Below are 26,760 nucleotides of genomic sequence, written 5' to 3' on the forward strand. Positions count from 1 at the left end.
GCCCGCCTAAATTTGGTTAAACGAGCAATGAACTCCCCCCACCCACCACCACCACCACCACGCCTTTTTCTTCGTTACCAATATCTGACAACAAGTAGGGCTGCATATTAGCCACAGATGATCCCATCGTTTAATATAAAAAAGATCATCGTTTATATAATAAAAGGTCTCTCATTATATACTAGTGTACGTGTGTATGTGTGTATTCATTGATGGGCTTTGACAATAATGATGCGATGGATGGCCCTTTCATCTCCGAGTTGGTTGAGACAAAGAGTGGCAAAGCCTGTTTCTCGTTAATTCCTTTTTCCCCTCTCTGAAACTCGTACCTTTCCTTGACTCTTTATTCTCGGGCATGTCAATCGACAACGAACGCACTCCTTTAATTCAACACCATGACCACCATCGGGCTTCCAACACATCGGGCTCCATTACACCCTCCTCGTCAATGACCGCTTGTGCAAACGGTGCAGCCAAAAACGTCCAAGAAGCACGGTCCACAAAACGAAAGCTATGGTTTGCCGTTTCTTTGGCCTGCATGTTCTTCGTCACCGAACTTGTAGCAGGTTACTTTGCAAACTCATTAGGTAAACATCATTCTCTCCCATACTTGTGTTAAAAAGCCCCTCTATTGATCCATCCAATACCTTGTTAGCTCTCATGTCGGATGCCTTTCACTTGTTATCTGATGTGGCAAGTTTCTTTGTGGCATTAATCGCTATTTATTTGGCCGAACGTCCGCCTACAAAACGTGAGTTGCGTGCCTACGTGTGTGTGTGTGTGATCTCATTTTTCCTTTTCTATGCTCATGTTGTCTCACGGCTGTTGTTGTTGATAATAGGCCATACATATGGTTTCCATCGTGCCGAAGTCATTGCCGCTGTAATCTCGGTCATTACTATTTGGGTGCTGACAGCATTTCTCGTCCATGAAGCTATTCAACGAGTGTTGTATCCACAAGAGATTAACGCACCTTTGGTAAGATACCGGAAAATGTTTCGAACTCTATGTTTTATATACTCAACCCTGTTTTTGTGCTGCCTACCTATATAGATGTGTGTCACAGCCGCCATTGGTGTAGGTGTGAACGTAATGTGAGTAAACATTTACCAGCTGCGAGAGAGAAAAAGTTGACTCATGGTTGACATATCTAGCTTGGCCATCGTTCTTGGAGGACATCATCATCATCACCACCATGACGAAGAAGATCATAATGGACATCATCATGTATGTGGTAAAAGAAGATGGGAAAAGGTCATATGATTATTAATATGGAGCGTAGGATGAAAACATCAACTTGCGTGCTGCTGCATTACATGTTCTGGGAGATCTATTGGCATCCGTCGGTAAGGGGCAGGCAATATTATATATCCAGGGGGAAAAGTGTAATGCTGACTGATGATTCCGCGGGATAGGTGTCTTGATTTCCTCAGTGGTGCTGTTGTTTAAACCCACCTTCACCATCGTTGATCCCATTTGCACGTTCGTGTTTGCACTTATTGTCCTTTATACCACGTTTCATTTGATTACCGATTCCGTGGGTGTGCTGATGGAAGGAGCCCCTGGTCACCTGAAGCCTGAAGCCATCATCAAATCTCTCACAGCTATTCCAGGCGTCATTGCTGTTCATGACTTGCATGTGTGGACATTGTCACCGGGTAAAACATCTTTGACGGCACATATTTTGGTAGAAAAGGATGCCCAAACCCAATACGATGATGTACTCTACAAGAGCCAACGAGTTGTATGTGATGAATTTGGTGTCCATCATTCCACGCTTCAAATTGAATCGGAAGAAGCTCGGTTCACGAGTCATTGCCGACCAGAAATCTGCAGCGCCAGGGTGTAAAACAGGGTCCGGATTTCTATAGCCGTCCTTTGGATGATAAGAAAACACATTTATATGCATACCCCCTTATATTATACTAGAGAGATTCGAGAATTGATCACTTAAAACATCCTTGCATTTTATTGTATTGACTCATTTCTCTTTCCTCCCCATCTCCTTTGTTACATTAGCATAAAAATACATTTTCTACCTCTTTGCTTACTTGAAAATGACACAGCTTCTTTTGTATAGCCGCTTTAAGACTTTTCCCGTGCACGGCCGTTGTCTTGTATAAGCAGAAAGCTAAAATTAGGGGGGGCGGATGAATGGAGGGGAGAGCGATAGAGCGGAATATCATGGTGACGAGAGGACTATAAAAGGCATAGCGAGCAGTGTAGTGTACCAATTGTGGGCGACAAACAAGGCGATCCTTGTGTCCTCCCGAGGAAGTGTTTGGGCGGCCTTTGCTGAATGGGACCAATGAGAGTACTTGTTCTTGAACGGGAAGTGTGGGCGGCTGTACAACTTGGCGGGATATTTTAGCATGTGAACGGGAGGCAGATGATGTTAAATACTCCATCATTTTTCCCCGGGCTTCCTTTTTGATTTCTTTTTTCTTTTCTGTTCCTTCACACATTACACGCGTCTCGCACATTCACGCACAACAAAACGCCTTTACTTGATTTTTTACACATTCACTCGCTTTAATACATAATATCAATGCCTAAACTCGTTGGTGCCATTGATCAGGGCACGACTTCAACACGCTTTGTCATCTTTGATCAAAGTGGTGCTATCGTTGCTCTTCATCAAATACAATCTACCCAACATTATCCACAACCAGGGTGCGTTTTATCACATATTATATAAATCTTTGTATACAGTGTTACTTACAGTAATACAAATAGATGGGTTGAACAAGACCCTTATGAAATGCTTGACCTTGCCAAAGCATGTATGGAACATGCAGTGCGTAAGCTCAATGGTACCGGTTACACATCGTCCGACATCCAAGCGATTGGCGTTACCAACCAACGCGAAACAACTTTGGCTTGGGATAAGCTCACAGGCTTGCCTCTTTACCCTGCCATTATTTGGAGTGACGCCCGTACAACTGAAACCGTTCAAAAACTTGCAGCCACTAGCGACAAGGGAATCGATGCGCTTCGATCCGTTTGTGGACTTCCTCTTACAAATTACTTTTCGGGAGTCAAAATGCGTTGGCTCCTTGATAACATTCCCATGGTTGCTGAAGCTCAAGAACAAGGTCGTCTACAATTTGGCACCTTGGATACTTGGTTGATCTACGTAAGTTTGGTTTTTTTTTCATCCCTGCATGATCTTGCATCCCCGCTCACATGTTTCATTTCTAGAATCTCACTGGTGGCGCAGAGCAAAATGGCGTTCTTGTTACCGATGTAACCAATGCAAGCCGAACCATGCTTATGGATATTCACACCTTGCAATGGAGCGAAGAAGCATTAAGGTAAAGATCTCTTATCTTTTATTCAAGGGTTTATTTGTTCATACTCAACTCACAATCAACCATAATAGCTTTTTCGGTCTTGAAATGCAAACCCTTCCCAAAATTGCATCATCATCTCAAGTATACGGCACACTGCATGAAGGCTCTTTAAAGGGCGTTCCCATTGCAGGTTGTCTTGGTGATCAACAAGCAGCTCTTGTAGGCCAAAAATGTTTTGGTGCTGGTGATGCCAAGAACACCTATGGCACTGGTTGCTTCATGCTTTTCAACACTGGTAATTCACCCGTGCTTTCTGATAATGGTCTTATTTCCACTGTTGCATATCAATTTGGCGATGATGCACCAAGCTATGCACTTGAAGGATCGGTTGCCGTGGCGGGGTCATCAATCAGCTGGCTTCGGGATAATTTAAAGTTGATTTCTTCCGTGGATCAGCTCAACGATCTTGCAGCCGAAGTACCTGATACGGCAGGCGTTTATTTTGTCACAGCATTCGGTGGTCTTTTTGCGCCTTATTGGAGAGATGATGCACGCGGCACTATTTGTGGCCTTACACAATTCACAACACTACACCATCTCGCTCGTGCCACGCTTGAAGCTGTATGCTATCAATCTCGTGCTATCCTTGATGCCATGAACAAAGAAGCCAACACACCCCTTCGTGCTCTCAAAGTGGATGGCGGTATTTCCAACTCTGATCTATGCATGCAAATCCAATCCGATATCCTGGGTATTACTGTTGAACGTCCTAGTATGCGAGAGTCAACAGCACTTGGTTCAGCCATGGCAGCTGGTCTTGCTGTAGGTGTTTGGGAATCCATCCATGATCTTGCACACGTCAACGTTCAAGGCAAAACCGATTTTACCCCTGCCATCAATACGGAGAAGCGAGAACACATGTACAATGGCTGGCAAGAAGCCGTCAAGCGATCCTTTGGTTGGACTACATCGAATCCACAGGCATGAGCCTTTCTTCATCACCCCGCCCTTTAAACATTCCCCACCCAACCACCCAACCACCCATCACCGTTTTTTGTCTTTTGATATCCCATACCATTCATATAGCCACTTTTTGAATCCGCAACTTTTCATTCCCACACACACCTTTCACCAGCATTCGCGTCACTACAGCATCTGTACCATAATTGTACATTAAATGATACCTCTTGTAAACATTGCATTGGAAATAAACACCACACACAAAGTTTTAATCTATTTCTTATCCTTGTCGTCATTGACATCTCGGAATTCGCCTTCAGTGGTGTTGCCTGTGCTACCGCCGCTGCTGCTACCAGCATCACCGGAGCCGCTATCACCTTGAGCAGCACGCTGAGTATTATCATCACACACATAATCAGTATTGCAAATGATACTCTTAAATTTTTGTTTTACAAACCTGCTTGTAGACCATTTCGAAAAGCTTCAAGCTGCTTTGTTGAAGCTCATCGATCTTAGCCTTGAGCTCTTCAGGGTTGACAGCAGCATCACCCGATTGAGCCTTGGCAGCTTCTTCACGCAAAGTTTGCAATTGATTTCTAAGCTTGTCGGCCTCGGCAGAATCCAACTGGTCCTTGAAATCATTCAATGCCTTTTCGGTATCACCCACAACAGAATCAGCACGATTGGCCATTTCAATTGTATCGCGACGTTGACGATCTTGTTCAGCATTCATCTCGGCTTGCTTGACCATGTTTTCAATTTCTTCTTCGGAAAGACCCGAGGAGGCAGCAATGGTCACTGGAGGGAAAAGGACACGTTAAATGATCATGCTGATGATAAGACAAGGATTATACATACTTGATTGATCTTTGCCGGTAGCCTTGTCCTTGGCGCCAACATTGACAATACCATCAGCGTCAATGTCAAATTGCACTTCGATTTGAGGTACACCACGAGGAGCAGGAGGAATGCCGGTCTATCAAAAACGTTGTTTTTTAGCATACATGTAAATTGTGTAACCCATGTCTTGCTTACCAATTGGAAGTTACCAAGCAACTTGTTGTCACGAACAAGTTCACGTTCACCTTGATACACCTTGATGTCCACAGCATTCTGGCCATCAGCAGCAGTGGAGAAGATTTGGGATTTCTTTGTTGGGATGGTGGTGTTTCGGTTGATCAAGCGAGTAAACACACCACCTAATGTTTCGATACCAAGCGACAATGGTGTGACATCCAATAGCAATAAATCAGTGACACTGCCAGCAAGGACACCACCTTGGATGGCTGCACCAATGGCTACGGCTTCATCGGGATTCACGCTCTTGGTAGGTTCACGACCAAAAATAGACTTTACGGTTTCTTGGACCTTGGGCATACGAGACATACCACCCACGAGAATAACTTCACCAATTTCGCTAGGTTGAGCACCAGCGTCACGCAACGCTTTCTTACAGGGGTCCACGGTACGATCCACAAGTGGCTTAACCAAGGCTTCAAACTTGGAGCGTGTCAACTTGTAGTTGATATGCTTGGGTCCTGAAGCATCTGCTGTGATGAAGGGCAAATTGATTTCGGTTTGCACGGTGGATGACAATTCAATCTTGGCCTTTTCAGCAGCTTCACGAATACGTTGCACAGCCATACGATCGGCACCAAGGTCAATGCCAGACTATGTACCAATGCGTACATGTGAGTCATGGGAGAAAAAGAATCATCAACGTGTATTGATATCCTACCTCCTTTTTGAATTCATCCACCATCCATCGCACCAACGTAATATCGAAATCTTCACCACCAAGATGGGTATCACCATTTGTACTCTTGACTTCAAATACACCTGATTGGATCTCAAGGATGGAGATATCAAAAGTGCCACCACCCAAGTCAAAGACGGCCACAGCCTTGTCGCCCACCTTGTCTCGGTCAAGGCCATAGGCAAGTGCTGCTGCAGTGGGTTCATTGATCACACGCAGTACGTTGAGACCGGCAATGGTACCAGCATCCTTGGTAGCTTGACGTTGAGAGTCATTAAAGTAAGCCGGCACAGTGACGACTAGAGCATGATTGTGTTAGTTTTGGGAACCCGAAATGGTAAACAAAGACACACACATACCTCCATTTTGGACTTTTTTGCCCAAGTAATTCTCAGCCGTCTCCTTCATTTTGCCCACTACGAATGCACCAATCTGGGATGGGCTGTATTTTTGACCGTGTGCTTCCACCCATGCATCACCATTGGAGTGTGCCACAATTTTATAGGGTACAGCCTTGATATCACGCTGCACTTCCTCATCCGTAAAACGTCGACCTATCAATCGTTTGGTGGCAAATAGTGTGTTTTCAGGATTGACGACAGCCTAATAATGCAATGACGTGTATTGTACGTCGAATCTATTAGAAAAAAGGTCCGAAACGCGCTAAAGAAAAAAAAAAATTCAAAGGACACACTCACTTGACGTTTTGCTGGTAGACCCACCAGTCGTTCACCATCCTTTGTAAAAGCAACCACAGAGGGTGTTGTACGGCCACCTTCTGAATTTTCAATCACGCGTGGTGTTTTGCCTTCCATGACTGACACGCAACTGTTTGTCGTGCCAAGATCGATACCAATCACTTGGCCTTGTACTTTTTGGCTAATAACGTAGCATGAGCAAATGCATGATTCTTTTGAATGGACGTATAGTACATACCTGGCAGCACGAAGTGGCATCCCCGTGCACTGTCAAAACCAGGGTTGTTGCCATGAGTGTTATGTACGTTCGATTATTATTACAACACGATTATCAATTTACCTTGTTCCATAGAGGCAATCCCTTGGAGGCAATTTTACGGTTGGCAAGTCGATACATGGTAAAGGAAGAAGCGTTGCTTTTGTGTGTGTGTGTGTGTGTGTGTGTGTGTGTGTGTGTGCGTAAAAGGGAGGAAGACGAAAGAAAAAAAAGTTTGGTGTTGGTATTTTTTTTTCCTCGGTCGCTTTTCCTGCTAAATTTCACATCCCGCTCGTCATGCGTTTTGTAAACCTTTCCACCAATCATTTGCAAGCTGCATATTGCATATTGTGTTACTCTTCGGGAAAAGAAAAGAAACCAAAGCACGAGCCACCACCATTCCATTCATTGATATTGTAATGTGTGTTGTAATAATCACTTTTTTGGGGGTTGTGGAAGATATCTAAAATGTGTTGATATGCAATTGAAAAAGAGGATGATTATGTGCGTGGGGAGGGAGGGGGGAAAGGTGGAAATGAAGGGCACGGGTATACTGTATGAAGTGAAGTGTGTGTCATCATCCTTCTTTAATGGGCCTGCATACTGGCTACATTTTTCATTGCTTCCCGTTCACTTTGATCCAACAGATATCCCTTGTCGCGATTCCATGATAGGGTGCCACCATTAGGACGATCATCTTCAACTTCACCTAGCACCAAAAGCTGATACTGCCGATTCTTTGCAATCGTCTTGGCATCAACGCGAAAAGGACGCAAGAGGTTGGCAGGTAATCCCGTTTTTGGTTTCCAACTTAGAATCCGTGACGTGAACGAATAGGGCTGTGCCTGATTGTCATTGCCATCCAAAGAGTTTGAGTCACCATCTGAATTGGCAGAGGATACTGTAGTGTCGTCTTCAGGTGCTGTAGATGATCGATACGAACGTAACATTCGCCTTCCAGGATCAAACATGATCAAGTTACGCTTCCCATCTTTGAGTATCTCGATGCCAATCACTGTTCGGCTATGACCAGAGTGCTGTAAATAGAGTGGTGGCCTATCGGTGATGTGCACGATGCCTTTCTTGTTGTATGTATTGGGATCCTTATCCAAGACGCCGCTTTGAAAGTATGATTGGATCCAGTCAAACATGCTGTCATGGGAATTGTTGGGTCCTGATGGTCGATGAAAGTCAAGAATGGTGCATCGAATACCAAGATACACCAGCATACAATACACCTCGGTAGTACCAATCCATTTCCTTGTCTTGTATACTCGATGATTCAATTGCTTGGCTCCTTGCTTGTCGAATCCTGTTATATGAATAAGCCATCACGAATTACCAATCCTTCATGAACGTTTTACCTTCACTCCATGCCCTTTCCAGTAACAGCTGGAGCCCCGATATATCAGCCACTTCTCGTACAAGGGAATCACCATGTTCTTGTTGGCGTTGCAAAAAGGTCATCAACATTTGGCAGTTGCGGTAACCACATCCCCATCCAAGGTCAACAAATCCAGTCGCAATATGATCGGTGTAAGGGCTGCATAAATAAGCTGCCATGGTATTGCCTTTTCTGTTGAGACTAGTGAACTGCGGCTCTAGTCGTGGGATAACACCTGATACAACAAGGGTAAGCCCAACCAATCAACTAGTAACCATGACACATCCTCTCATCCCTTTACCTGGTGTTCGACTATCTTCACTCAAAGCTGCAAGCGTAGCCCATAACTCTTGATCTTGGTTGATAATATCGCGAGCATAGCAATGATCCGAACCATTTTCCTTTTGAATACGCTTGGCCTGTTGTGTATGTAGATCAGATGCATAGTCGTTGTCGTCTTTTCGCTATAAACAAAGAAATGATAACACCGCCATATGCGGTGAATATTCCATAGTAACACACACACCATAAAGAGCTCCTTACCTTGAGAGGAGATAGAGAGCCCTCGTCAGACGTACGACCTTTGATAGTTGGACTGATGCTTTGACACTTGGATTGTGGTTGATGTATATTGTCCAATACTTCGTATGAGGATACTCGAGAAACAACTAATAAAGAGCCAGGGCGGAGAGAGATAAAGGTAAGGGTGAAAAACTGTCAAGATCAAGCCAATGTCAAGTCAAATAGAGACACCCACATTGTTCCTTGCAACCCATTACAGCACATGGATTGTCATTGGGCTTAGTGTAGTCATCGGTCATGGCGAGGCGCAGATCGGTAAAGAAAAGTAACGTTCAAGGACTTGGCGATGGCAAGATGACAATCGTCCGTTTTTCGAGCGCTGTGAACTGAGTTTGAACTTGTACACGAATGTGATTTTCCATGTCGACCAACCATAGCTCTTGGATACGTGGTCACATGTCTCGCTGGAATCAATGGCTGAAAGAATAAGGCGTTGCATGTTGTCTAGGGCAAAGGTATGTATGGTTTACTGCATCGGATAAAACTAGTTACGGTCCTCAAAATGCGTATCCAAGGAGTTACGTCCATCAATCTATCAGTATCCACTTCGCTTATATCATACAAAAACACATTTCACAGGGAAAAAAAGGTAGCTGCATGTTGCGCCGAAAGGCTTTCTCTGGTTGTCAGATAGATAGCCATGTTTAAATATATTTCCTAGTAGCATGCTTGTGTGTGTGTGTGTCTCTGACTGCGTGGATAGAAAAAAGAGAAGATACAAAACACGAATAAGGGTGATAATGGCGGATAGTTCAAAGTGCAAGATGATTACAGATGATGAAATATGGAGATAGTAATAAAGAGTGTTGGTGTGTGTGTGTGTATATGTATGCATGTAAGTGTGTGTGTCTCATTGAGGAAGTTGCGTATGCGAGTGTTTCTCTGTTCGGCTTTTTTTTGTTCCGTGAATCTACGCGTGATGCTTCCACCTGGGAAACAGCAATTCTCGATAGTAGACCATATAAGCAATGTACATAGATAAAGAAATGACAAAAAAAGAGATAGCAAGGGTGTAAGGGAGAATAATAAAAAGATCATGCTCCTCTGAAGCCGTCAAAGGGGGCACCATTGGCATTATCAGGGACGTATTGTTGTTGGTGATGATGATGTGGATGATGATGATGTGGTTGGTCAATGACCATGGGAAATGGTTGTTGCTGATGCGGGGTGGTAGTAGCGGTAGAGGGAGTGCTTGTGGTAGACGACGTACTGGTATCCATCATAACAGGTGCATTGAACGCGGCGGTGGCCTGTTGCATAGCAACCGGATTACTTGCAAAGGTGGTTACCATGTGAGATGGAGAAGGCGTAGTACTCATAGGAAAACCCAAATGCTGTTGATGTTGTTCTTGAGGAGTAGGTGGGATAGATTGTGGCTGTTGAGGTGGAGGATGATGTGATGCGGCGGCAGCAGCAGCAGCAGCAGCGGCGGCGGCTGTTGTGGGATCTATCATGTGGTGCTCTTGTTGTTGTGCCTGGGAGCCATGATGCTGCTGTATGATCGGTACGTTATGCAAAAAGTCCACGGGCACCTGTCCCGTCATATTGTTGTTGAAGCCAGCAGAAGTACCAAATGGAAGTGACGGCGCTGAAGTCTGGACCGTATTTTCATGTGTCTTTTCATGCTTTTTCAGTGAACGCGAATGATAATAAGCCTTTTGACATCCTTTCACAGGGCATATGAAGGGTCGAACATTTGAATGCGTCTTGACGTGGGTTGTCAATGAATCGGGTCTCGAAAACCGCTTGCCACAACCTAATGTTTTGTTACAAGTTAATCACATGTGGGTGTATATCAATCTCCATTTTTACTTACCAGGCTTACTGCACACAAAAGGTCTTTCGCCTGTATGGGTACGCAAATGGTTATACATCTTGTGCCGTTTGGTGAAAGGCTTTTGATTCCTTGCACATCCTTCCCACTCGCATCGATACGTTGGCTATAGCATATCCATTAGCAAACATAAACACACTATAAACAACAAAATGAAGCATACCTTTCCACTTCCAACATGGTTATCGCTGATGTGGCTAATCAACTTTTGCATATTCTCCAACATTTGGCCACAATCTTTCCATAAACATTGCATTGGCTTGGACTGGGCTTGGTCAGGTTGTTCACTGTCACCATCCTCATCCTCATCTTCTTCATCTTCGTCTCCGCCATCTTCATGTTTGCTATTGCTCTCGGATGATCGTTCAGCATTATTATCAGCAGCAGATCGGTGGGTATCAGGTGGAGTCGATGGTCCTTCTTCATCATCATCCACATTGGTGCTTGTTTCGGATTTGATCTCAACGGCTGCTTCAGATGACGTTCCTGGACCTTGTTCACTGCGACTTGTAGTAACACCACCACCAGCACGTTTCTCTTGTTCCAGTACCATCAATCGTGCAATCAACTGCTCACGCGACATGCCTTCAAATTCCCTTGGCGATACATCACAGCTAGTAGATCCTGATGCTTCATCTTCTCGGGATGCTGCAGATGCTTCGCTTGCTTGTTGCATCATCACCTGTTGTTGCCTGAGCATAGCAGCTGAATATGCCTATACATAACATGAATCATTAACATGTCCTATCTCTTTTCCCAATGGTCCATTTCCCTTACCTTTTCATTATTAATAATCTCCTGGCGCTGCTGCTGTTGTCGTCTCCGTTGAGCCTCATGGCTCTCGTCGATAAACACCATTTCATGATTATGTTGTTGCTGTGGTTGGTGTTGTGTTGCTTGGGAATGAGGTGGCATGGAAGACGGTTGATATCCTTGTTCTTGTCGCATACCAACATGGTTTGGATGCTGCAACATGATCACATTAGCAGGAATACCAGCGCCTTGGTGATGTTGTTGTTCTTGTCGCTGCTGCTGCTGTTGTTGTTGTGATTGAGCAATTTGTTGAGCCATTGCCTGTTGAGCAGCAGCAATAGCATGTTCTTGAGGACTTTGTAGTGGAGTAGACAAGATCATTTGTTCTTGTTGTTGTTGTTGAGATTGTTGCTGAGTCACGATCGAAGGATGTTGCAATGTAAGAGGTTGATCCTGTTGCACAGAGGGCACCTGATGACGTTGTTGCTGCTGACTGAACAAGATATCTTGAATCATATGCTGACCAAGTTCCTGCGATGGTCCGTGCGCCACATTACCATAGATATCCATATGCTGTTGGGGTTGTTGTTGTGGTGGTTGTTGTTGTTGCTGCGGCTGATGATGTTGCTGTTGCTCATGGTGTTGTTGCTGTTGTTGGGGTTGTACATTGATACCCATCATTTGCTACCAATCAATTCTATTATTACTTTTTCTCTTTAACTCGAAATCCTGTTATGTTTTACCTGTTCATGAGGGGATATGACTGCACCAGATGATGACGATCCTAGCCCATGTGCTACCATCATTTCTTGTCCAGCTTGTTGTTGTTGTTGCTGCTGCTGGTCTTGTTGCATAGCATCAGGTGAAATTGGTACACCTCCTCCTCCTCCTCCTCCTCCTCCTCCTCCTTGATTAAGATTTCCATGTGCTTGTTGATTGATAAGCGTAGGTCCTGCCATTCCAGGTGTAACATTGATAGGGTATTGCAAGTTGCTTGCTGCAGCTGCCATTGCCATAAGCTGTTGATCAAGAGATGCTTTCATCATATCGGCAGGATTATGTTGCTGTTGTTGATGATGATGATGATGATGATGATGTTGAGTCTGTGACGATGATTGCAACTGCTGATGGCTCATTGTAACATCCATTGGTTGATGCTGCTGCTGTTGCTGTTGCTGATGCTGCGGTTGAGGACCTGGGTGAGGCTGTTGTTGTTGTTGCTGGGTATGCAAAGCATCATTATTGATAACACCTGGATGTTGTTGTAATAAAGGTTGACCATCCTCAGGCGTTGTAACATGAGACGCACTGCTGAAATGAGACTGATACTGCTGATGTACAGGTACAATGGAGAAGTTGGGAGGAGGAACCCCTGAACCCGAAGCTGCATGGCCGAGCATGTCTCCAGAAAGATTCAGTGCATGCATTGGATGCTGTGAAGAGTCTCCCGGATCGGATGATGGAGGGTGTTCGGAAGTCTGTGTTTCCATTGTGTACGAATGCGGAAAGAAGGGAGCGGCTCGATGACGAGTATAGCTTTTCCGAGATTTCGAGACGCCACAGTTGTTGAGACTGAATCACAAGAAGAGCGAAACAAAGAAAGAAAGGAAAAGAGTAGCACTGGCGACCTTGTCGTTGTGAATTATTTTGACGTTGCGAGAATGTCAAAGGAGAGAATAAAGAGAATAAAGTATAAGGTATTGGACAAAAGTGCGTGTGTGGTGCGTATGTGTGTGTTTAAAGAAGAAAGAAAAGGAGTGTAATGTGTTCCACTGTATCCAAATGCCCATTGGCACAACTCGTCGGAGAGGTAATCAGAATGCGAATCATCCTTCTTCCTCACCCCACACAACGCTATCATTGTTGCCTACTCTCTCTACTGCTTGCTTAAATGTATATCTTACATGGCATCCTCATTAATCATTAAAGGAATCAATCACCAAATCGATTGGTATTAAGGCCTGATTTTATGAATAAAGCGCATTCTGAAAAAGTATGAAGGGGTGAAAATACAATCATAGCAATGGATAGTAAGCACTGCGGGGCGATCCAAAGCTGTGTATGCCAATGGTGGCCGTGCCCGAGAAAAATTTTGCCTTTTGGCCATTGCGCCCAATGGGCATGGTCGGCTCAGTTTCACCATCCCAGTTACCCACTTAACACCCAGCCACACCACATAGACAATCCCAACAATAGCATGAGAAGCACATATGATGTTGATGGCCCAAGCTTACAAGTCGGGATGGCGTGAGATGGGTGTCATCGCAAAATATTATTTATAGCCAGTGTTAACGTGGGATGATGTTATCGTTTTATTTTCTCACATGGCTTTGTCTGAGTTTTTCGCTTGCACAAGCGTTCCACGAAACCTTTCATCGTTCACATTCATTATTACTTGATCTTATGAAAGTTGATTGTTATCGTTATAGTAACGCAAAATTGGATCTAGCAACTTCATTAAACTTCTTTTTCAATAGCTATGGTCGAATGGTCGGCAACTTTCCCACAAGCAACTGAACAATACGGTCCTTGGGGGAATAGCCTTGTGTCTATAGTTGGTAAAATACCTAGTGCTCCTGCCTCTGTCTAGGTATGTATGCTGCTACATGCATATACTACTTATCTCTAAAACCATGATGATGGTTACCAAATGGTCGACTTGGATTGGAATAGGTTGCTACGACCACACTATCTTCTCACATGGCTGGTCGTGTCACTTGGGATGACCACGTGGTGATCGACGCATAGCATGGCCGCTATGGTCAACCGGGAGTTACCCAAGAGGTTCAAAGCCGGTTAAGGTGGCATGAGCAATCAGACTATTGGGCTCGATGGCTGCATTGCAATTGAAAAAAAGGGGCAGCTTTCTTTGTTCATGCAGTCAATCCACTCTCCGCATTTGGAAGTATTGAATAAAACGTACCTTGCTGCCATTGCGTGATTCCTTTATGCAGAGCAGGTGTCATAAGATTCAAACAAATCCAAACAAAGCTCATCAAATGGATCCCAAACGCCCCGCTGTAGGTCGGATTGCGTTTAATACGTACGCTTGTTGTCTTTATGAAAGTGGATGAACGCCATCTTAATGTGGTAAATGTGCATCAACAATGTAGCTCTGAACAATTTGATTATGCATGGTTGGAGCTACTTTCGGTGGTGACTCGGTTGAAAAGCTTATTTATTATCAATGCATATCACACCTAATGCAACATCAAGGTCGCCACACGGGATGTCCCGCCTCTTGTTGGATAACCCACTATGACTTTAGTTAGCTAAATGCGTTTATGTATAGAATCATAGAACAAAGAACCTGACATTGCTATGACCACAATATACGCATATGTAAAGTTAGGCTTTTAATCTTTCTAAGTGGCATGTTTACTTTTCTTTTGTCTTGTATGAATGCTTCTATGTAAGGGATGCAATTGGCTATCGGAGGAACATAACCTAATAATCGGTATTTTGGATCACTAAACTATCTGGGAGATGTCACGACTCTTGATGTCGAAAAATGTCGCGCACCTAGAAACTCTCTCTGAGAAGACCTTGACATCGTTCTAATAAGGTAAATGGTCTACTATGATTTTCTTGAGGTTGTCGTGGTCGCTATAGCAGATGTTAGAATACCTCGTCCAAGTGAGACCTTCGTAAATTCCTTTTACCTTATAAAGTTGTGTAGATCTTGAACGTCTGTGGATAATCCTGCGTAGTCAATCACAACCAGACTTGGTATTTACACCAACGTCGTTGGTTAGACCTGCGTAGTCAATCACCACCAGACTTGGTATTTGCACCAACGTCGTTGGTTAGCCCCGCATAGTCGATCACTACCAGGCTTGGTATTTGCACCAAGTCAATTCCAGTACCAGACGTAGACCATGGTACGAAAATCAACTTTTGTAGATGCATCACGGGAGATAGCTATATCGAGAGTAACAAGGTAGCTTGTATGAGTAGTGACTCATCAAGCAACATGATCAGGCTTTACCTCATTACAAGAATACAATATCGCAATACAACGACAATGAGAGTAGGATAAAAATGAAGCACTATGGAAGACCACAATGATCACCGCTTGTTTTGTTCACAAAGTTTGCAAGAAGTGGGATTTGACCTTGTAAGCAATCAAAAAAGAAGTAGGGCAGAGGAAAGAGACGTGTGGGAGTATGATGGGCGGCGACAACATCCTTTTATTGTGCATTATGGGCGTGGGTATTTGTGTATGTTGGGGATGATGCATGAGCTGATAAAGTGATGGTGGCGCATATACCAGGATTAAGTCTGAGGAGCCTAGGTGTAATGTTGTCTATGCATACATCTGCCAATGATGGCCCATTTTTTATTTTCAGAGATTGAAAGGTTATACTAATACAACTATGGAAACGAGATTGCAAAGTATCCACGTATCACTATTCCATGTGCTCTTACCATATCCATTCTGTCATCATCCAACGTGTATAGATATCCATATACATACAAACCGAACCTGATTCTCCTTGAACATGCACATTGGAAAGGGCCGCCATCACCATATCCTAGATCCAAAAGGATCAACAACCTGTATCCATCCATACTTGATCCCCGATACCTATATACCAGAACAGTCCCTGGAAGGCAATGGCATCATAACAATACCGTGACAGAATACAGAAGGCCAATGGCGCCTGGATCATGGCAAACGAATTTGTGGAAGGTCATCGTGTAGCTTTGCAGTCCTTGTTGTTGATACAGGTTCCAAGACATATACTTCCTCAAGCAGGAGCAGCAGTGTACATGGTGTGTGATACTTGCTGATGATGGCAATGATGATAAATAAACCCTCTTTGAACCATGCCAACCCTATAACCCATCCTATTTCACATACCAATGTTAGTAACCATGGCAAAGTGCATCGAGGCAAATTTGAAAGAAGTCTTGTATATGGTGGAGTTGGGTACCTGTGGGCTAGCTATGCTGCTCACCATTAGCGCCAAGCTCTTGAGCAAGATTAACTGGTAGCCCGCCATTGTCAAACGAGCAAGTTGTCGAGGGCGGCGTAAAAGAAGAAGTTGAAGCGAGTACAAGCAAGCAATGAGCCACCCGAAGTCGTTGTTGTCTAGATGGCGCGTAACCAAGGAGACCAATGCTGGCTGAACACCAATTCTGTTGGCAGATGGCAAACGAGGGATGTGGACAAGGAGTAAATGTTGTGAAGCTTTAGAGACAGCCGTCAAGTATAGAAAGAAGTCGTTGTTGGAGCAAACAGGAAGAAAGGCAGCACCTGGTTGATTCGGAGGATGTAGCCAATAAATTGCATGAAGCGTACATGTAGCTCAAGCGATCGAGTGAGCACAAAAGCAACCTGGTGGTTACACATTTGTGTCATGGTAGTAGTCTCCTTGTACCATAAAAATCTCACATACAGTATTTGTTTATTGAAAGTCGAGATAAATCGTTGCTAACGTAGCATGTACAAACGAGAATGAGGTATGATAGTGGGTATGCTATCTAAGCATGTGTTCAAAAATTCCAAGGTGCACATCACGTGGATCCAGTAAATACTTGATAAATGGTGTGCACGGTGGTCCCCAACATGATGAGCTCACCAAGGGCTGCAGTTCTAACGCCAAGACCACGTTTGCTCGGTTCACCTGTAGAATATCCACGTGCATATACCTCGCGAGTTACCAGGTAGTAGAAGCCTGCTCCCGCATTGATTAATGGATGAGTGATACCTCCCAAAAGGAGCAATACAGCAAAGCTAGGATACATCTCAAGCGTATTCTACGTAGCATTAAAGTTAGTTTACAGCTTTGACTTTTTGACATTGTTTATATACCTGATGCACACGCTGGATACAATTGAATACGTGTTTGTCAAACTCATTCTCTGCTTCATTCTTTTCGGCATACACTGGTTGATTTCGTCAGCTTCTTGCATAAGGATTACATAATGACGCTGCTTTGAAGTAGCTTTATTACCATAAGGATAGGGCACACCCGCCACTTTGCGTGCTTTGCCAACCCGCAAGCTCATTGCCAGGAGCTGAAAGAGGGAGAACACCAAAACGCTGAGGACCTTGAGTATCAGTGTAAATGGGATAATAAGTAAACATTGCCATTGAAGGAGTAGCATCATGGGTATACATACAAAGCCATGCTCTTGAGATAACGTGAAAATAACCATTTTGTTGTTTGCTGATGTCCTTGAATGAGATGTAGATAATAAAGAGGTATGAGAAGAAACAAGGTCTTTTATACTCGAAAGCAAACAACCAGGTATTGGATCAAGTTGGAAAACCCACGCCACGAATCCAAAAAATGCCTCTTATGGCAAGGACACGCATCATCCACATCATCCGGCATTACCATTGTAGGGTCAATGCACATCAATGTTTGAGCAAATCATTCACTTTGCACCATCGTAACCTATCCCTGGTGAAGCCAAGATGCCGTCTCTTTTACACTTTGCAGGCACCACAAAGGTAGTATTATAGATCAAGGATACCACGTCTCTCCAATTTCACATTTTTTATACAACATTCTCCATGTTTGATATGATGTGAACTTGATTACGCACCACATTAGCTTCTCTGCACTCTTCTGGATCATTAATGTTAGCGCAGGAGCCTGCACGTGAATAAGGAGTATACCTAGTTGCTATAGGCGTCTCTTTACATGTATGTAGCTTCCATTACAAATCGCACCATAAAGATGTCGCATATTGGAAAAGCGATGAATGGAGGCTGATTCCAAGAGTGCTGCTCTAGTCGGCTCCATATGAATGTCCTTATACAAGTAACCATGTTACGTTTACATTCTTCTCATGTAGTAGTCTCTTTTTGTGTGCAACGCAAAGAAGATCCAAGGTCCGTCAGGGATGCAGGAATGCAAATGTACAAATAGCCATCTTGTGCTGAAGCTATTGCTCCTATAAAAAAAGGTGCATTATTGTGAAGCGGTTATATAACAGAAGCACTTGAATGATAATAAGAATGCCATTGGAGTCCTCATCAAGGCGTTGTATGTACCGGACACATGGACCATGATTCGGGAAAAGCTGACAGGAGCGATCATGGCAAGTAGAAATGTAATAAGCTGATTTAGAAAATCTGTGTATTCTTTGATCCCTCCTATTACAGTGACATGACCTTCCTCCTATTTCTCTCCTGCACCTTCTTTCTTGTTGTTGCGCTCTTTTTCCTTTCTTTTGTATACTTTTTCTTGCTTTCGACATAATAATGCGTGCTACTGAAAGGACTCTCGCTATTGTAATTGCTGTCGCCGGCCTTCTTGTTGCGACAAATCAAATCGTATACGCTCAAAATGCAAACTGCCCTGCTCAAACAGTGTAAGTGCAACAAGTGTTAAGCAAAAGTATAACCCAGTCATACTAAGACGTCTCTATTTTCGCCCATTTAGCTTTAATCAATGTAAACAAAACGAGGACAATTATCTTCGCACATGTAAGCAAGATGGTAAGGGAAAATCATATAACGTAGGTGCACATGATACTAACGGCGCATCTCATTACTACACAGAGTATGCTTGCTTGTGCAAGGTAAGCATCATTTGACGAAATTGCATGCTTGGAATACAATGAAGTGCTGAAATCATCCTCTTTCGTTTTAGTGGCAGAAAGCCAAGGTGTCATGCTGGGATACTTGCCCTGAAGACAGCGAGAAAGAAACACAAAAGACGCTCATGATGACTTATTGCTCACAACCCGGTGCCAACGTGTGAGTAGTAATAGCAAAAAGTGCAAGAGGAAAATGCTAATACTTATGGCTATGATGATGAATAGAACTACGTTGGCGAGCAGCGTGTCATCCATGTCATCCAAAACGCTTTCGCCCATTCCAAGCAGCAGTAGCGGCAGCAACAGTGCCTCGGTAACACCAACACCCGATACCAACACAAGTGCAGCATGGTCGATGAAGATGCTTCGCCATGATCAATCGATCGGGTTGCTTGTCCTTGTATTAATCATGACATCCATGGTCATGTAAGGAGCATCCTTTTTGTTTTCATTCCCTTCCTCCTTTTCTCGGCATTCTCCTTTGTTCCTAGTCCACCACAACAACCACCCACCATCATACAAACAAACCGCTCTTTAAAAAGTTGCATTGTTGCCATTGTGACACATTGCGTTTCTACATTTTCATCAATGCTCTATTGTACGTATGCTATCATCCAAGAGAGACATAAATAAACGCAAAAGCGCACAAGTTTTTCTTCTTCCCATATGATAGCTTTTTATTTGTGGAAACAATATCTATGATAAGCCCATCAGCAGCTGATGATGTATGACACCATCATCATCAACAAGCATCAGTGCAAGTGTTTGGTACAGGCTTGAGTGACGTGTGATGATACCCGGAATAGGTTTACTCAACCATTGGAGCAGCATGGACAATAAAATAACACCGCCGATCCCATGTTTGGTGATTGGTGAATAATATAGTACGGCAGCAGATGACCATGATAAAGTAGGTTCTTGTTGTCGTCATAGCTCCATGTTAAAATAGCAACGTACGTACTTTGGTTGCATGATTCGGGGAATCCTTAGCTGTCCATGGAACCAAAGTGTCATGCACAAGAATACAAGAATAGATCGATTCTTTTGTGGTTCGTATTGGTTGTTATCATTTCTTTGTTGTAGCCAAAAATATGCCACCAGCACAAAGGTTGCTGCTTTTCTTTTTCATCTTCCCAACGTTGCACATGGCTTGCAGATCTTGTGATGATAATTAGGCTGTTGTCATTCACAAAGAGGGAAGCAGCATACTACCACGTATATCTATTATAGTTCATGGGCGTTGTGGAAAGTTTGTTCATGGTGCTGCAGCTGCTGCTATTGCTGACGGCTTAGTCTAGACCGGAGTTTAGCAATTGTTCTGTGCGGCTTTGGCAATTGTTGCTAAGCCGAATGCTAGCTGATCCGATAGGCGGGAATCGAACGTTATGGACATTTTGTCCCAACGCTTGGCAACATTGCGGGTCGATCGTAAGACAGGGAAAAGAGAAAAAGTAAAGTGACCAAAGGAATAGTGGTACCAGCCTTTTTTATTTTTAGGCATGTCACGCTGCAAAGGAATGGGAGCTTGTCAAAATGCGAGGTACGCGTTTTGTGTGTGTACTGAACACATGACATGGCAGAGCCAATTCTAGACACATGTACACATTATTCGATGCAGCTGGCGACACCAAGTGCCACGATCGTGTCGACCTAGCACTTTAAAGAAAGAAGAGCATCATCTACATGCTACATGTGAATGGATGCAAAGGTTCGAGATGAATGGTTTTGCCGCCATGTTACGATTGTACAATGGGCTTATCGCTTTGAATGTGCAACGGCAAAAGTTCCCTTTTGTAATCGTATCTGGGCGGATGATGATGATGATGGTTGTTGCAAATGCGTTTTTGGGGTGGGACAAAGGAAGGAATTATTTATTCTTCTCTCTGTCGTCCCTTGCGTATGTATATATAAATGAGCCATCCCTCTCATTTTTTCCCGTTCCTTTGTCTTTTTCACCCCTAAAATGATGCACAAAGGTGTCTTTATTCTTTTGGCTTCTTGTTTGATCACCCTTCCAGGTCAAGCTCAAGCCTTACAACGTATCCCACTTCATCGTCGTAACAACGATGGTGGCGGCTTGAAGACCGAACCAATGACCTTTGATGATGGTTCAGTAAGTCTCGCCCTTTTGCCTTTTTTTATGCCATCATGTTGTGCTGACCATGTGCGTGTTAGCTTGTCGGTACTGTAAAGATTGGTTCACCTGCCCAAGAATTTTCAGTGTTGTTCGATACGGGCTCCAGCTTGTCCTGGGTCCCATCCACCAAGGTAAATAAGCCATTTCTTGGCTCCTCATCCCACGCACAAAGCGGAAGCAACATCCGCTCTCTGCCGTACAGCGTACTAAATTTAACCGGGAATCGGTGAACAAAATTTCTAGTGTCACAGTACCGAATGCAGATCCCTTGGTCACACGCCGTATGATGCCGAGGATTCCTCCACAGCCTTTGACTTGAACCAAAAAGAATCCATTCGCTACAGCGATGACTCTTGTATTGATGTTGAATTGTACACTGTAAGCTTAGCATTCCTATGATCCGTTGGGTATGCTAAAATGTACATTTGCTTGCTTAGGAAACCATTTCGGTTGCTGGATTGACAGTCGAGAACCAGCTCTTTGGTGCTGCATACAGTGTTAAGAATATTGGCGATGATAAATATAGTATGTGGCTACTCACATAAACAAAGGGAACGCCTTTGACGTATACTAACCATCAACAAAACCTGTAGTTGGCTATCTTGGTCTTGGAGGATTCGCTGAGGATGGATCCACCAACTTCAACGGCTCTACCAGCAAAGGTATGTCACACACGAATAATGGCATGGAGCATTGCTTTACTAATACCGATGATTTTCTTTTCTTCTATTCATTTAACTCACATATGCAGATATTCAAAAGCGTGCCTGTAAGTACAAGCTCCATCATAGGTACATGCATCAAATTACTAAAACCTGTCAACGGATACTTTAGTTGTCAACTCAAATGGCTTTGCCCAAAACGCCTTCCAAACCGGCTACGGTGGCAACTCACAGCAATTTGGCATGGTGACTTATAACAACAATGGCTTTTACGGCAAAAAGCGTTGGAACAAGCCTGACGGCGAATTTATCTTTGGTGGTGTTGACCATGACTTGTATGATGGCAAGATCGCCTACATGCCCTTGCCCACGTGTGATTATGGCGATTCGCCCTATTGGAAGACTCGTATGAACTGCGTTAAGCTTGGCCATTTGGCAGACATCAAGTTGGCACACAAGTCGTTGGCATCCTTTGGCAGCAATAACAACTACATCTCGGGACCTTCCTCTCAAGTCGAGTTGTTGCACAAGGCCATGGGCGCAAAACAAAGCGGTGGATCGTATCAGATCAAGTGTTGTGAGGCTGACAAGTTGCCTGATTTGACCTTTACTTTTGACAACTATCAAGTATCATTGCCAGCATCAGCATGGACCAGCCCTATTGATGGTGCTGATCGCGATGATGAAGAAGCCATGTGCAAGACATCCATCCGTGGCAATAACAATGAAAAGGAATGGGTCCTTGGTGGTGCATTCCTCAACAACTTTTACCATATCTACGACCAGGGTAACAAGCGAGTTGGTCTTGCTACTCCCAAGGATAGCAATTCCAAGGCCAAGATCACCAAGACTGGCAGTCGCAAGAACAGAGATTAATCATCATCATCCCATACCCCCCCAAAGAGACCATTTACAACACAAAAAATACTCTCACATTCGCACATAGCTTTTATATTCCAACCATTCCTTTCGATGCTGTAGATTAAACCCAAACTTCAACCAGTACATACATCATCCATTCCCTTCATTTCAAAACCTCCAAATAAATCATCCTGTAAAATTGACTTGACGCATAAAAGATAGAGCATTTGAACAATGTTATTAATGATGCAATAAAAAAACAAGAGGGTATTTATTAGGAGGATGAAAAGGAGGACGTCGAGGAGGAGGAGGAGGAGGAGGTGTCAAGAGGCGTATAGTATAGATAGAGGGGAAGGGGATACAAATGGATGTGTCTTATTTAGACTCTCAACTTCTTTTTCATGCCTCGCCAAAATGCTGCTCCTTCTTTTGATCGAAGACTGCTTGCAAGACTATGGCGTTTGAGATCTTCTTCGTCCATGTCGCTCCATCGACTCATACGCTTTTGGAACTCATCGAGATCAGCTGGTTGCCACACACGCAAGTCGTCAATTTCCTTTGACACAGAGAGACGCGATTGAAGTTGTTCTGCAAATTCACGATAAGCTGCTTCCGTTTCTGGATCTTCAAAGCAAGAGGATGCACCACCTGCTGATGAAGAAATGGAGGGACGTTTGCTACTATTGCTCAAGACCTCTTCTGGTGACGATTGTGGTTGTTGTTGTTGTTGTGCTGGTGGTGGCGACAAAGGAACAGGTGGTAAAGGATCTGTTGGTGGTGGAGCTTGTGGTGGAAGAGGACCTCCTGTCCATCTTGGCGTTGCTGTGGAACGACGTTGTTGCTGTGGAGGAGGTTGTTGTTGTTTGCTATCCCGGTTGCTATTGCGTGCAGGTCTTTCAGGTACGACATCTCGATGTGTCAAATACACCTTGTGCAAAAGCATGTCCTTATCCATCACTTGTCGTTTAAGCGTATCCAACTTTTCGGTGATTTGTACTCGTTGTTCATTGCATTCGGCTGTCAATGTTTGGCTTGTTTCCCACGTTTGTTCCAGTAATCGTTGCTCGGCATCCAACTCACGACGAAGCACTGAAATATCATTCTCAATGGCTGTACGTGTGTCTCTCAACTCTTGAATTTCACTCTTGAGCTGATGTAATGTATGCTTAGCTTGTTCTTGTTCTTCCTCAGTGGTTGCCGTGTGTGGTTCTGCAGCAGCAGCAGCAGCAGCAGTGACTTGATGCATATGAAGCTCCATTTGTTCCATTATTAGCTCCTGTTTAACAACAACCTCGGCCAATTGGCGTGCACGATCAGCTTCCATTTCCTTCTCTTCAATATATGCCGCTATCGTTTGCTGGATACGTTGTTCCCATTGTGTATGATTTTGTTCACTTTGATTGAGCTTCTTGAGCGTGGCCATATATAACGACTCCAATTCACGAATACGCTGTTGCTGACCGACCTCCGAGATAATTGAATCGCGGCCCAAAGACAATCTACTACTGCTCCGCTTGGCTACACGTGCATCATCGGGGGGTGTCGTTGCTGGTGGCGTATTATCATCCATGTGGGCTGCAGCAGCATCATCCACCGAACATATATCAGATGCAGGTGGCATCACGCTTACTACCCAATTGTCCACACGTTGTTCCTGAGATCGTTGCAAATACGCCTGTTCAAACATGCTCAATAACTCCTTTTCCAGCTCATCCAATTCAATCGTCTTTTTAAGGCGCTGGCTCGACATGGTGGTTGTTGTTGCCTTGGACTTTGTTGTGGAATGCCGACTATGAGAACTACTGATGCTGCTACTTCTTTGACTTCGGGCACCATATGGACGCATATCCGAGGAAAGTCCACACACCGTGGCAGGTCGATGAGGAACATAATGACTATGGTGATAATGATTATTGTATCCAGCACCACCACTCGAGGCACCAGTTGTAGTTGTTGATATAGATGGGATGGGAGACATTGATTGTGGTTCTTGTGAAAATTGCTTATTGAGACCAGAAACAACGGCCAAGCTTTTTATACGTTGCAACTCGCGATCAACTTTGCGTGGGGGTTTTTGAGTGCTGGTGGTAGAGGAGGTGGATGAAGTGCTCTTCCATTTTGAAGATGGTTTGTTTGGAGGAGGGTCTATTGGTTGTGAAGAAGTGTCTATAGTGGACATTGTGTTTGGGGAAGAAAGAGAAAAGAAAACGTGTGGTGAGCCACCAACAAAAATGGCACAATAATGTTTTCAGTCGGAGCGGTGTGTAGATCATGTACCATGGGCGCGCAAAGAGCAGTGCGTTTCCTTTTTGCGATATTGGCCACAAATTGGTTGCACGCCCAGTGGCCGTTTGGGAGGCAATGTGACACGAGGGATTAGTTGCTGCATGCGCTGATAATATAAACAAAGGAGTCGAGGCAAATCATCTTGTCTCGCCCAAATAATGGTGGTTGGGTGTGTCCATTTGGTATATTGTCTCAGGTTACACACACACATACCATATTCTCTATCTTTATTGTCTATATATACGCTCACACACACATACCTATACCCTTTATTCCACACACACACCTATACGCACGCATGTATATATATATACATACATACGTATGACAGCAAAAGGGGGTGCGACAACGCTAGGGAGAGAGCAAGTCAAAGCAACACAATGTCTCCTTGTGGCACATTTTATTGCATGAAACAAAAAAAAGAGAGATTGCTTAAACACGGCTGGCAGCACGGAAGTAGTTGTTAAGATCACCCTTTTGAGGAACGAACTTGACGTAGCAACCATCGGGTTGGAGCTTACCCTCGCTGCGGGCTTGGATGTATTCCTCACGCTTAAGAGGAGTGAAACCCCACTTGTTGGAGATGATGATCTTTTGTTGACCAGGGAACTTGTACTTGCAGCGACGAAGAGCTTCAATGACAGTAGCCTTGTTGGAGTCCTTGGTACGGATAGAGAAGATGACCTGGCCAATGTTGACACGGGCAACGAGACCTTGGGGCTTACCGAAAGCACCACGCATACCTTGTTGCAATCTATCGGCACCAGCACACGACAACATCTTGTTGATACGGACAACGTGGAAAGGATGTACGCGAACACGCATGTGGAAAGAATCCTTGCCAGAGTTCTTGACAATGTACTTGTTGGCACAGATACGACCAGCTTCCAAAGCTTCAGAAGAAAGTTGTTCGTATTCGTTGGAGATCAAGTGAACGCAGAGAGGGAAATCATCAACGTGAGCCTTCTTGCGACCCAAGTCATAGATTCTAATCTTGGCATCAGGGACACCACGGCAGTATCTGCTCTTGGGATAAGGCTTGTTCTTGCAGTAACGGTAGCAACGAGCTGGACGACGACCCATTTTTGCTATACAATTGTCAATGGTGAGTCCAAGCTGATCTTGCACATGAGTGATCCACCACCACCACTACCACCACCAACCCATCCATCGACATGAGAAAGTATCACACTAGCTTTTGGGGAATCAACTCGTTGCACTTGTTGGGATAGAGAAGGGGGGCTCATTGGAAGTACATGTCGTATAACCCAAGGCTGTTGTAATAAATTTCCCGGTCGACGGTTGTGATGGCATCCAATCCTTTTATCCATCCATCCATTGACATCCTTCTTGTGTTGATCCATCCTTCATGTGATATGATGCATCCGTTCACACGCTCTCTTTCCCTCCTCCCATAATCGAAATAAACACTTACGCAAGTACGATAAAGAAAGAAACGTTGGCTTGTCTGTGCGAATGGCTCTTGACACATTGGTCGCCCGCGGGTTTGATTCCAATTAAATTCCCGCTTTCGAAACAATGAGGTTTTACCTAATTCACGGGTGGGGGTGGGGTGATTACCAATACAAATGAGCCTTACATTGGCTCTCTTTATTATTCATTCATTGTGTAATAATGATAAGCACTTTAGCTATGCATTATGAACACTCCCTACACATTTGTTTTTTTGACACATGCCTCTTTTGGGGATCCTACAAGTACAACGTTGTACGCCTTTGAT

The 26,760-nt window shown here is 44.1% G+C and overlaps 10 protein-coding genes across 10 annotated transcripts; 4 read left to right on the forward strand and 6 right to left on the reverse strand.

Annotated features, from left to right (window-relative positions):
* Positions 1 to 355: 355 nt before the first annotated feature.
* O0I10_007679 (uncharacterized protein) lies at positions 356 to 1,849 on the forward strand (the record flags this gene model as incomplete). The annotated part of the gene is made up of 7 exons (XM_058487693.1): positions 356 to 587; positions 656 to 751; positions 842 to 978; positions 1,054 to 1,094; positions 1,155 to 1,227; positions 1,283 to 1,346; positions 1,416 to 1,849. The coding sequence occupies 7 exons, from the start codon at positions 356 to 358 to the stop codon at positions 1,847 to 1,849; spliced, it is 1,077 nt and encodes a 358-aa protein (XP_058341515.1).
* A 699-nt stretch (positions 1,850 to 2,548) lies between these two features.
* Positions 2,549 to 4,280, forward strand: O0I10_007680 (glycerol kinase; the record flags this gene model as incomplete). The annotated part of the gene is made up of 4 exons (XM_058487694.1): positions 2,549 to 2,673; positions 2,737 to 3,136; positions 3,202 to 3,314; positions 3,383 to 4,280. 4 exons carry the CDS (start codon positions 2,549 to 2,551, stop codon positions 4,278 to 4,280), a joined length of 1,536 nt encoding a protein of 511 aa, XP_058341516.1.
* Positions 4,281 to 4,526: 246 nt separating this feature from the next.
* O0I10_007681 (hsp70-like protein) lies at positions 4,527 to 7,104 on the reverse strand (the record flags this gene model as incomplete). Its single annotated transcript, XM_058487695.1, has 9 exons — positions 4,527 to 4,643; positions 4,711 to 5,051; positions 5,112 to 5,229; positions 5,289 to 5,924; positions 5,992 to 6,308; positions 6,369 to 6,612; positions 6,708 to 6,888; positions 6,946 to 6,974; positions 7,048 to 7,104. 9 exons carry the CDS (start codon positions 7,102 to 7,104, stop codon positions 4,527 to 4,529), a joined length of 2,040 nt encoding a protein of 679 aa, XP_058341517.1.
* A 446-nt stretch (positions 7,105 to 7,550) lies between these two features.
* Positions 7,551 to 9,304, reverse strand: O0I10_007682 (uncharacterized protein; the record flags this gene model as incomplete). The annotated part of the gene is made up of 6 exons (XM_058487696.1): positions 7,551 to 8,275; positions 8,328 to 8,582; positions 8,649 to 8,811; positions 8,891 to 9,015; positions 9,105 to 9,147; positions 9,200 to 9,304. The coding sequence occupies 6 exons, from the start codon at positions 9,302 to 9,304 to the stop codon at positions 7,551 to 7,553; spliced, it is 1,416 nt and encodes a 471-aa protein (XP_058341518.1).
* Positions 9,305 to 9,963: 659 nt separating this feature from the next.
* O0I10_007683 (uncharacterized protein) lies at positions 9,964 to 13,006 on the reverse strand (the record flags this gene model as incomplete). The annotated part of the gene is made up of 5 exons (XM_058487697.1): positions 9,964 to 10,685; positions 10,746 to 10,869; positions 10,927 to 11,478; positions 11,541 to 12,200; positions 12,260 to 13,006. The coding sequence occupies 5 exons, from the start codon at positions 13,004 to 13,006 to the stop codon at positions 9,964 to 9,966; spliced, it is 2,805 nt and encodes a 934-aa protein (XP_058341519.1).
* A 4,030-nt stretch (positions 13,007 to 17,036) lies between these two features.
* On the reverse strand, positions 17,037 to 17,681 carry O0I10_007684 (uncharacterized protein; the record flags this gene model as incomplete). Its single annotated transcript, XM_058487698.1, has 4 exons — positions 17,037 to 17,279; positions 17,335 to 17,408; positions 17,477 to 17,573; positions 17,646 to 17,681. 4 exons carry the CDS (start codon positions 17,679 to 17,681, stop codon positions 17,037 to 17,039), a joined length of 450 nt encoding a protein of 149 aa, XP_058341520.1.
* Positions 17,682 to 18,735: 1,054 nt separating this feature from the next.
* On the forward strand, positions 18,736 to 19,503 carry O0I10_007685 (uncharacterized protein; the record flags this gene model as incomplete). The annotated part of the gene is made up of 5 exons (XM_058487699.1): positions 18,736 to 18,845; positions 18,917 to 18,972; positions 19,036 to 19,055; positions 19,127 to 19,233; positions 19,299 to 19,503. 5 exons carry the CDS (start codon positions 18,736 to 18,738, stop codon positions 19,501 to 19,503), a joined length of 498 nt encoding a protein of 165 aa, XP_058341521.1.
* Positions 19,504 to 21,036: 1,533 nt separating this feature from the next.
* O0I10_007686 (uncharacterized protein) lies at positions 21,037 to 22,748 on the forward strand (the record flags this gene model as incomplete). The annotated part of the gene is made up of 7 exons (XM_058487700.1): positions 21,037 to 21,186; positions 21,249 to 21,341; positions 21,454 to 21,588; positions 21,648 to 21,735; positions 21,804 to 21,872; positions 21,962 to 21,979; positions 22,045 to 22,748. 7 exons carry the CDS (start codon positions 21,037 to 21,039, stop codon positions 22,746 to 22,748), a joined length of 1,257 nt encoding a protein of 418 aa, XP_058341522.1.
* Positions 22,749 to 23,112: 364 nt separating this feature from the next.
* O0I10_007687 (uncharacterized protein) lies at positions 23,113 to 24,912 on the reverse strand (the record flags this gene model as incomplete). Its single annotated transcript, XM_058487701.1, has 1 exon — positions 23,113 to 24,912. One exon carries the CDS (start codon positions 24,910 to 24,912, stop codon positions 23,113 to 23,115), a length of 1,800 nt encoding a protein of 599 aa, XP_058341523.1.
* Positions 24,913 to 25,451: 539 nt separating this feature from the next.
* O0I10_007688 (60S ribosomal protein L10-B) lies at positions 25,452 to 26,102 on the reverse strand (the record flags this gene model as incomplete). Its single annotated transcript, XM_058487702.1, has 1 exon — positions 25,452 to 26,102. The coding sequence occupies one exon, from the start codon at positions 26,100 to 26,102 to the stop codon at positions 25,452 to 25,454; it is 651 nt and encodes a 216-aa protein (XP_058341524.1).
* Positions 26,103 to 26,760: the final 658 nt, after the last annotated feature.

The sequence above is a fragment of the Lichtheimia ornata genome (assembly GCF_029851405.1).
Source record: "Lichtheimia ornata isolate CBS 291.66 chromosome Unknown scaffold00038, whole genome shotgun sequence".
NCBI classification, from domain to species: Eukaryota; Fungi; Mucoromycota; class Mucoromycetes; order Mucorales; family Lichtheimiaceae; genus Lichtheimia; species Lichtheimia ornata.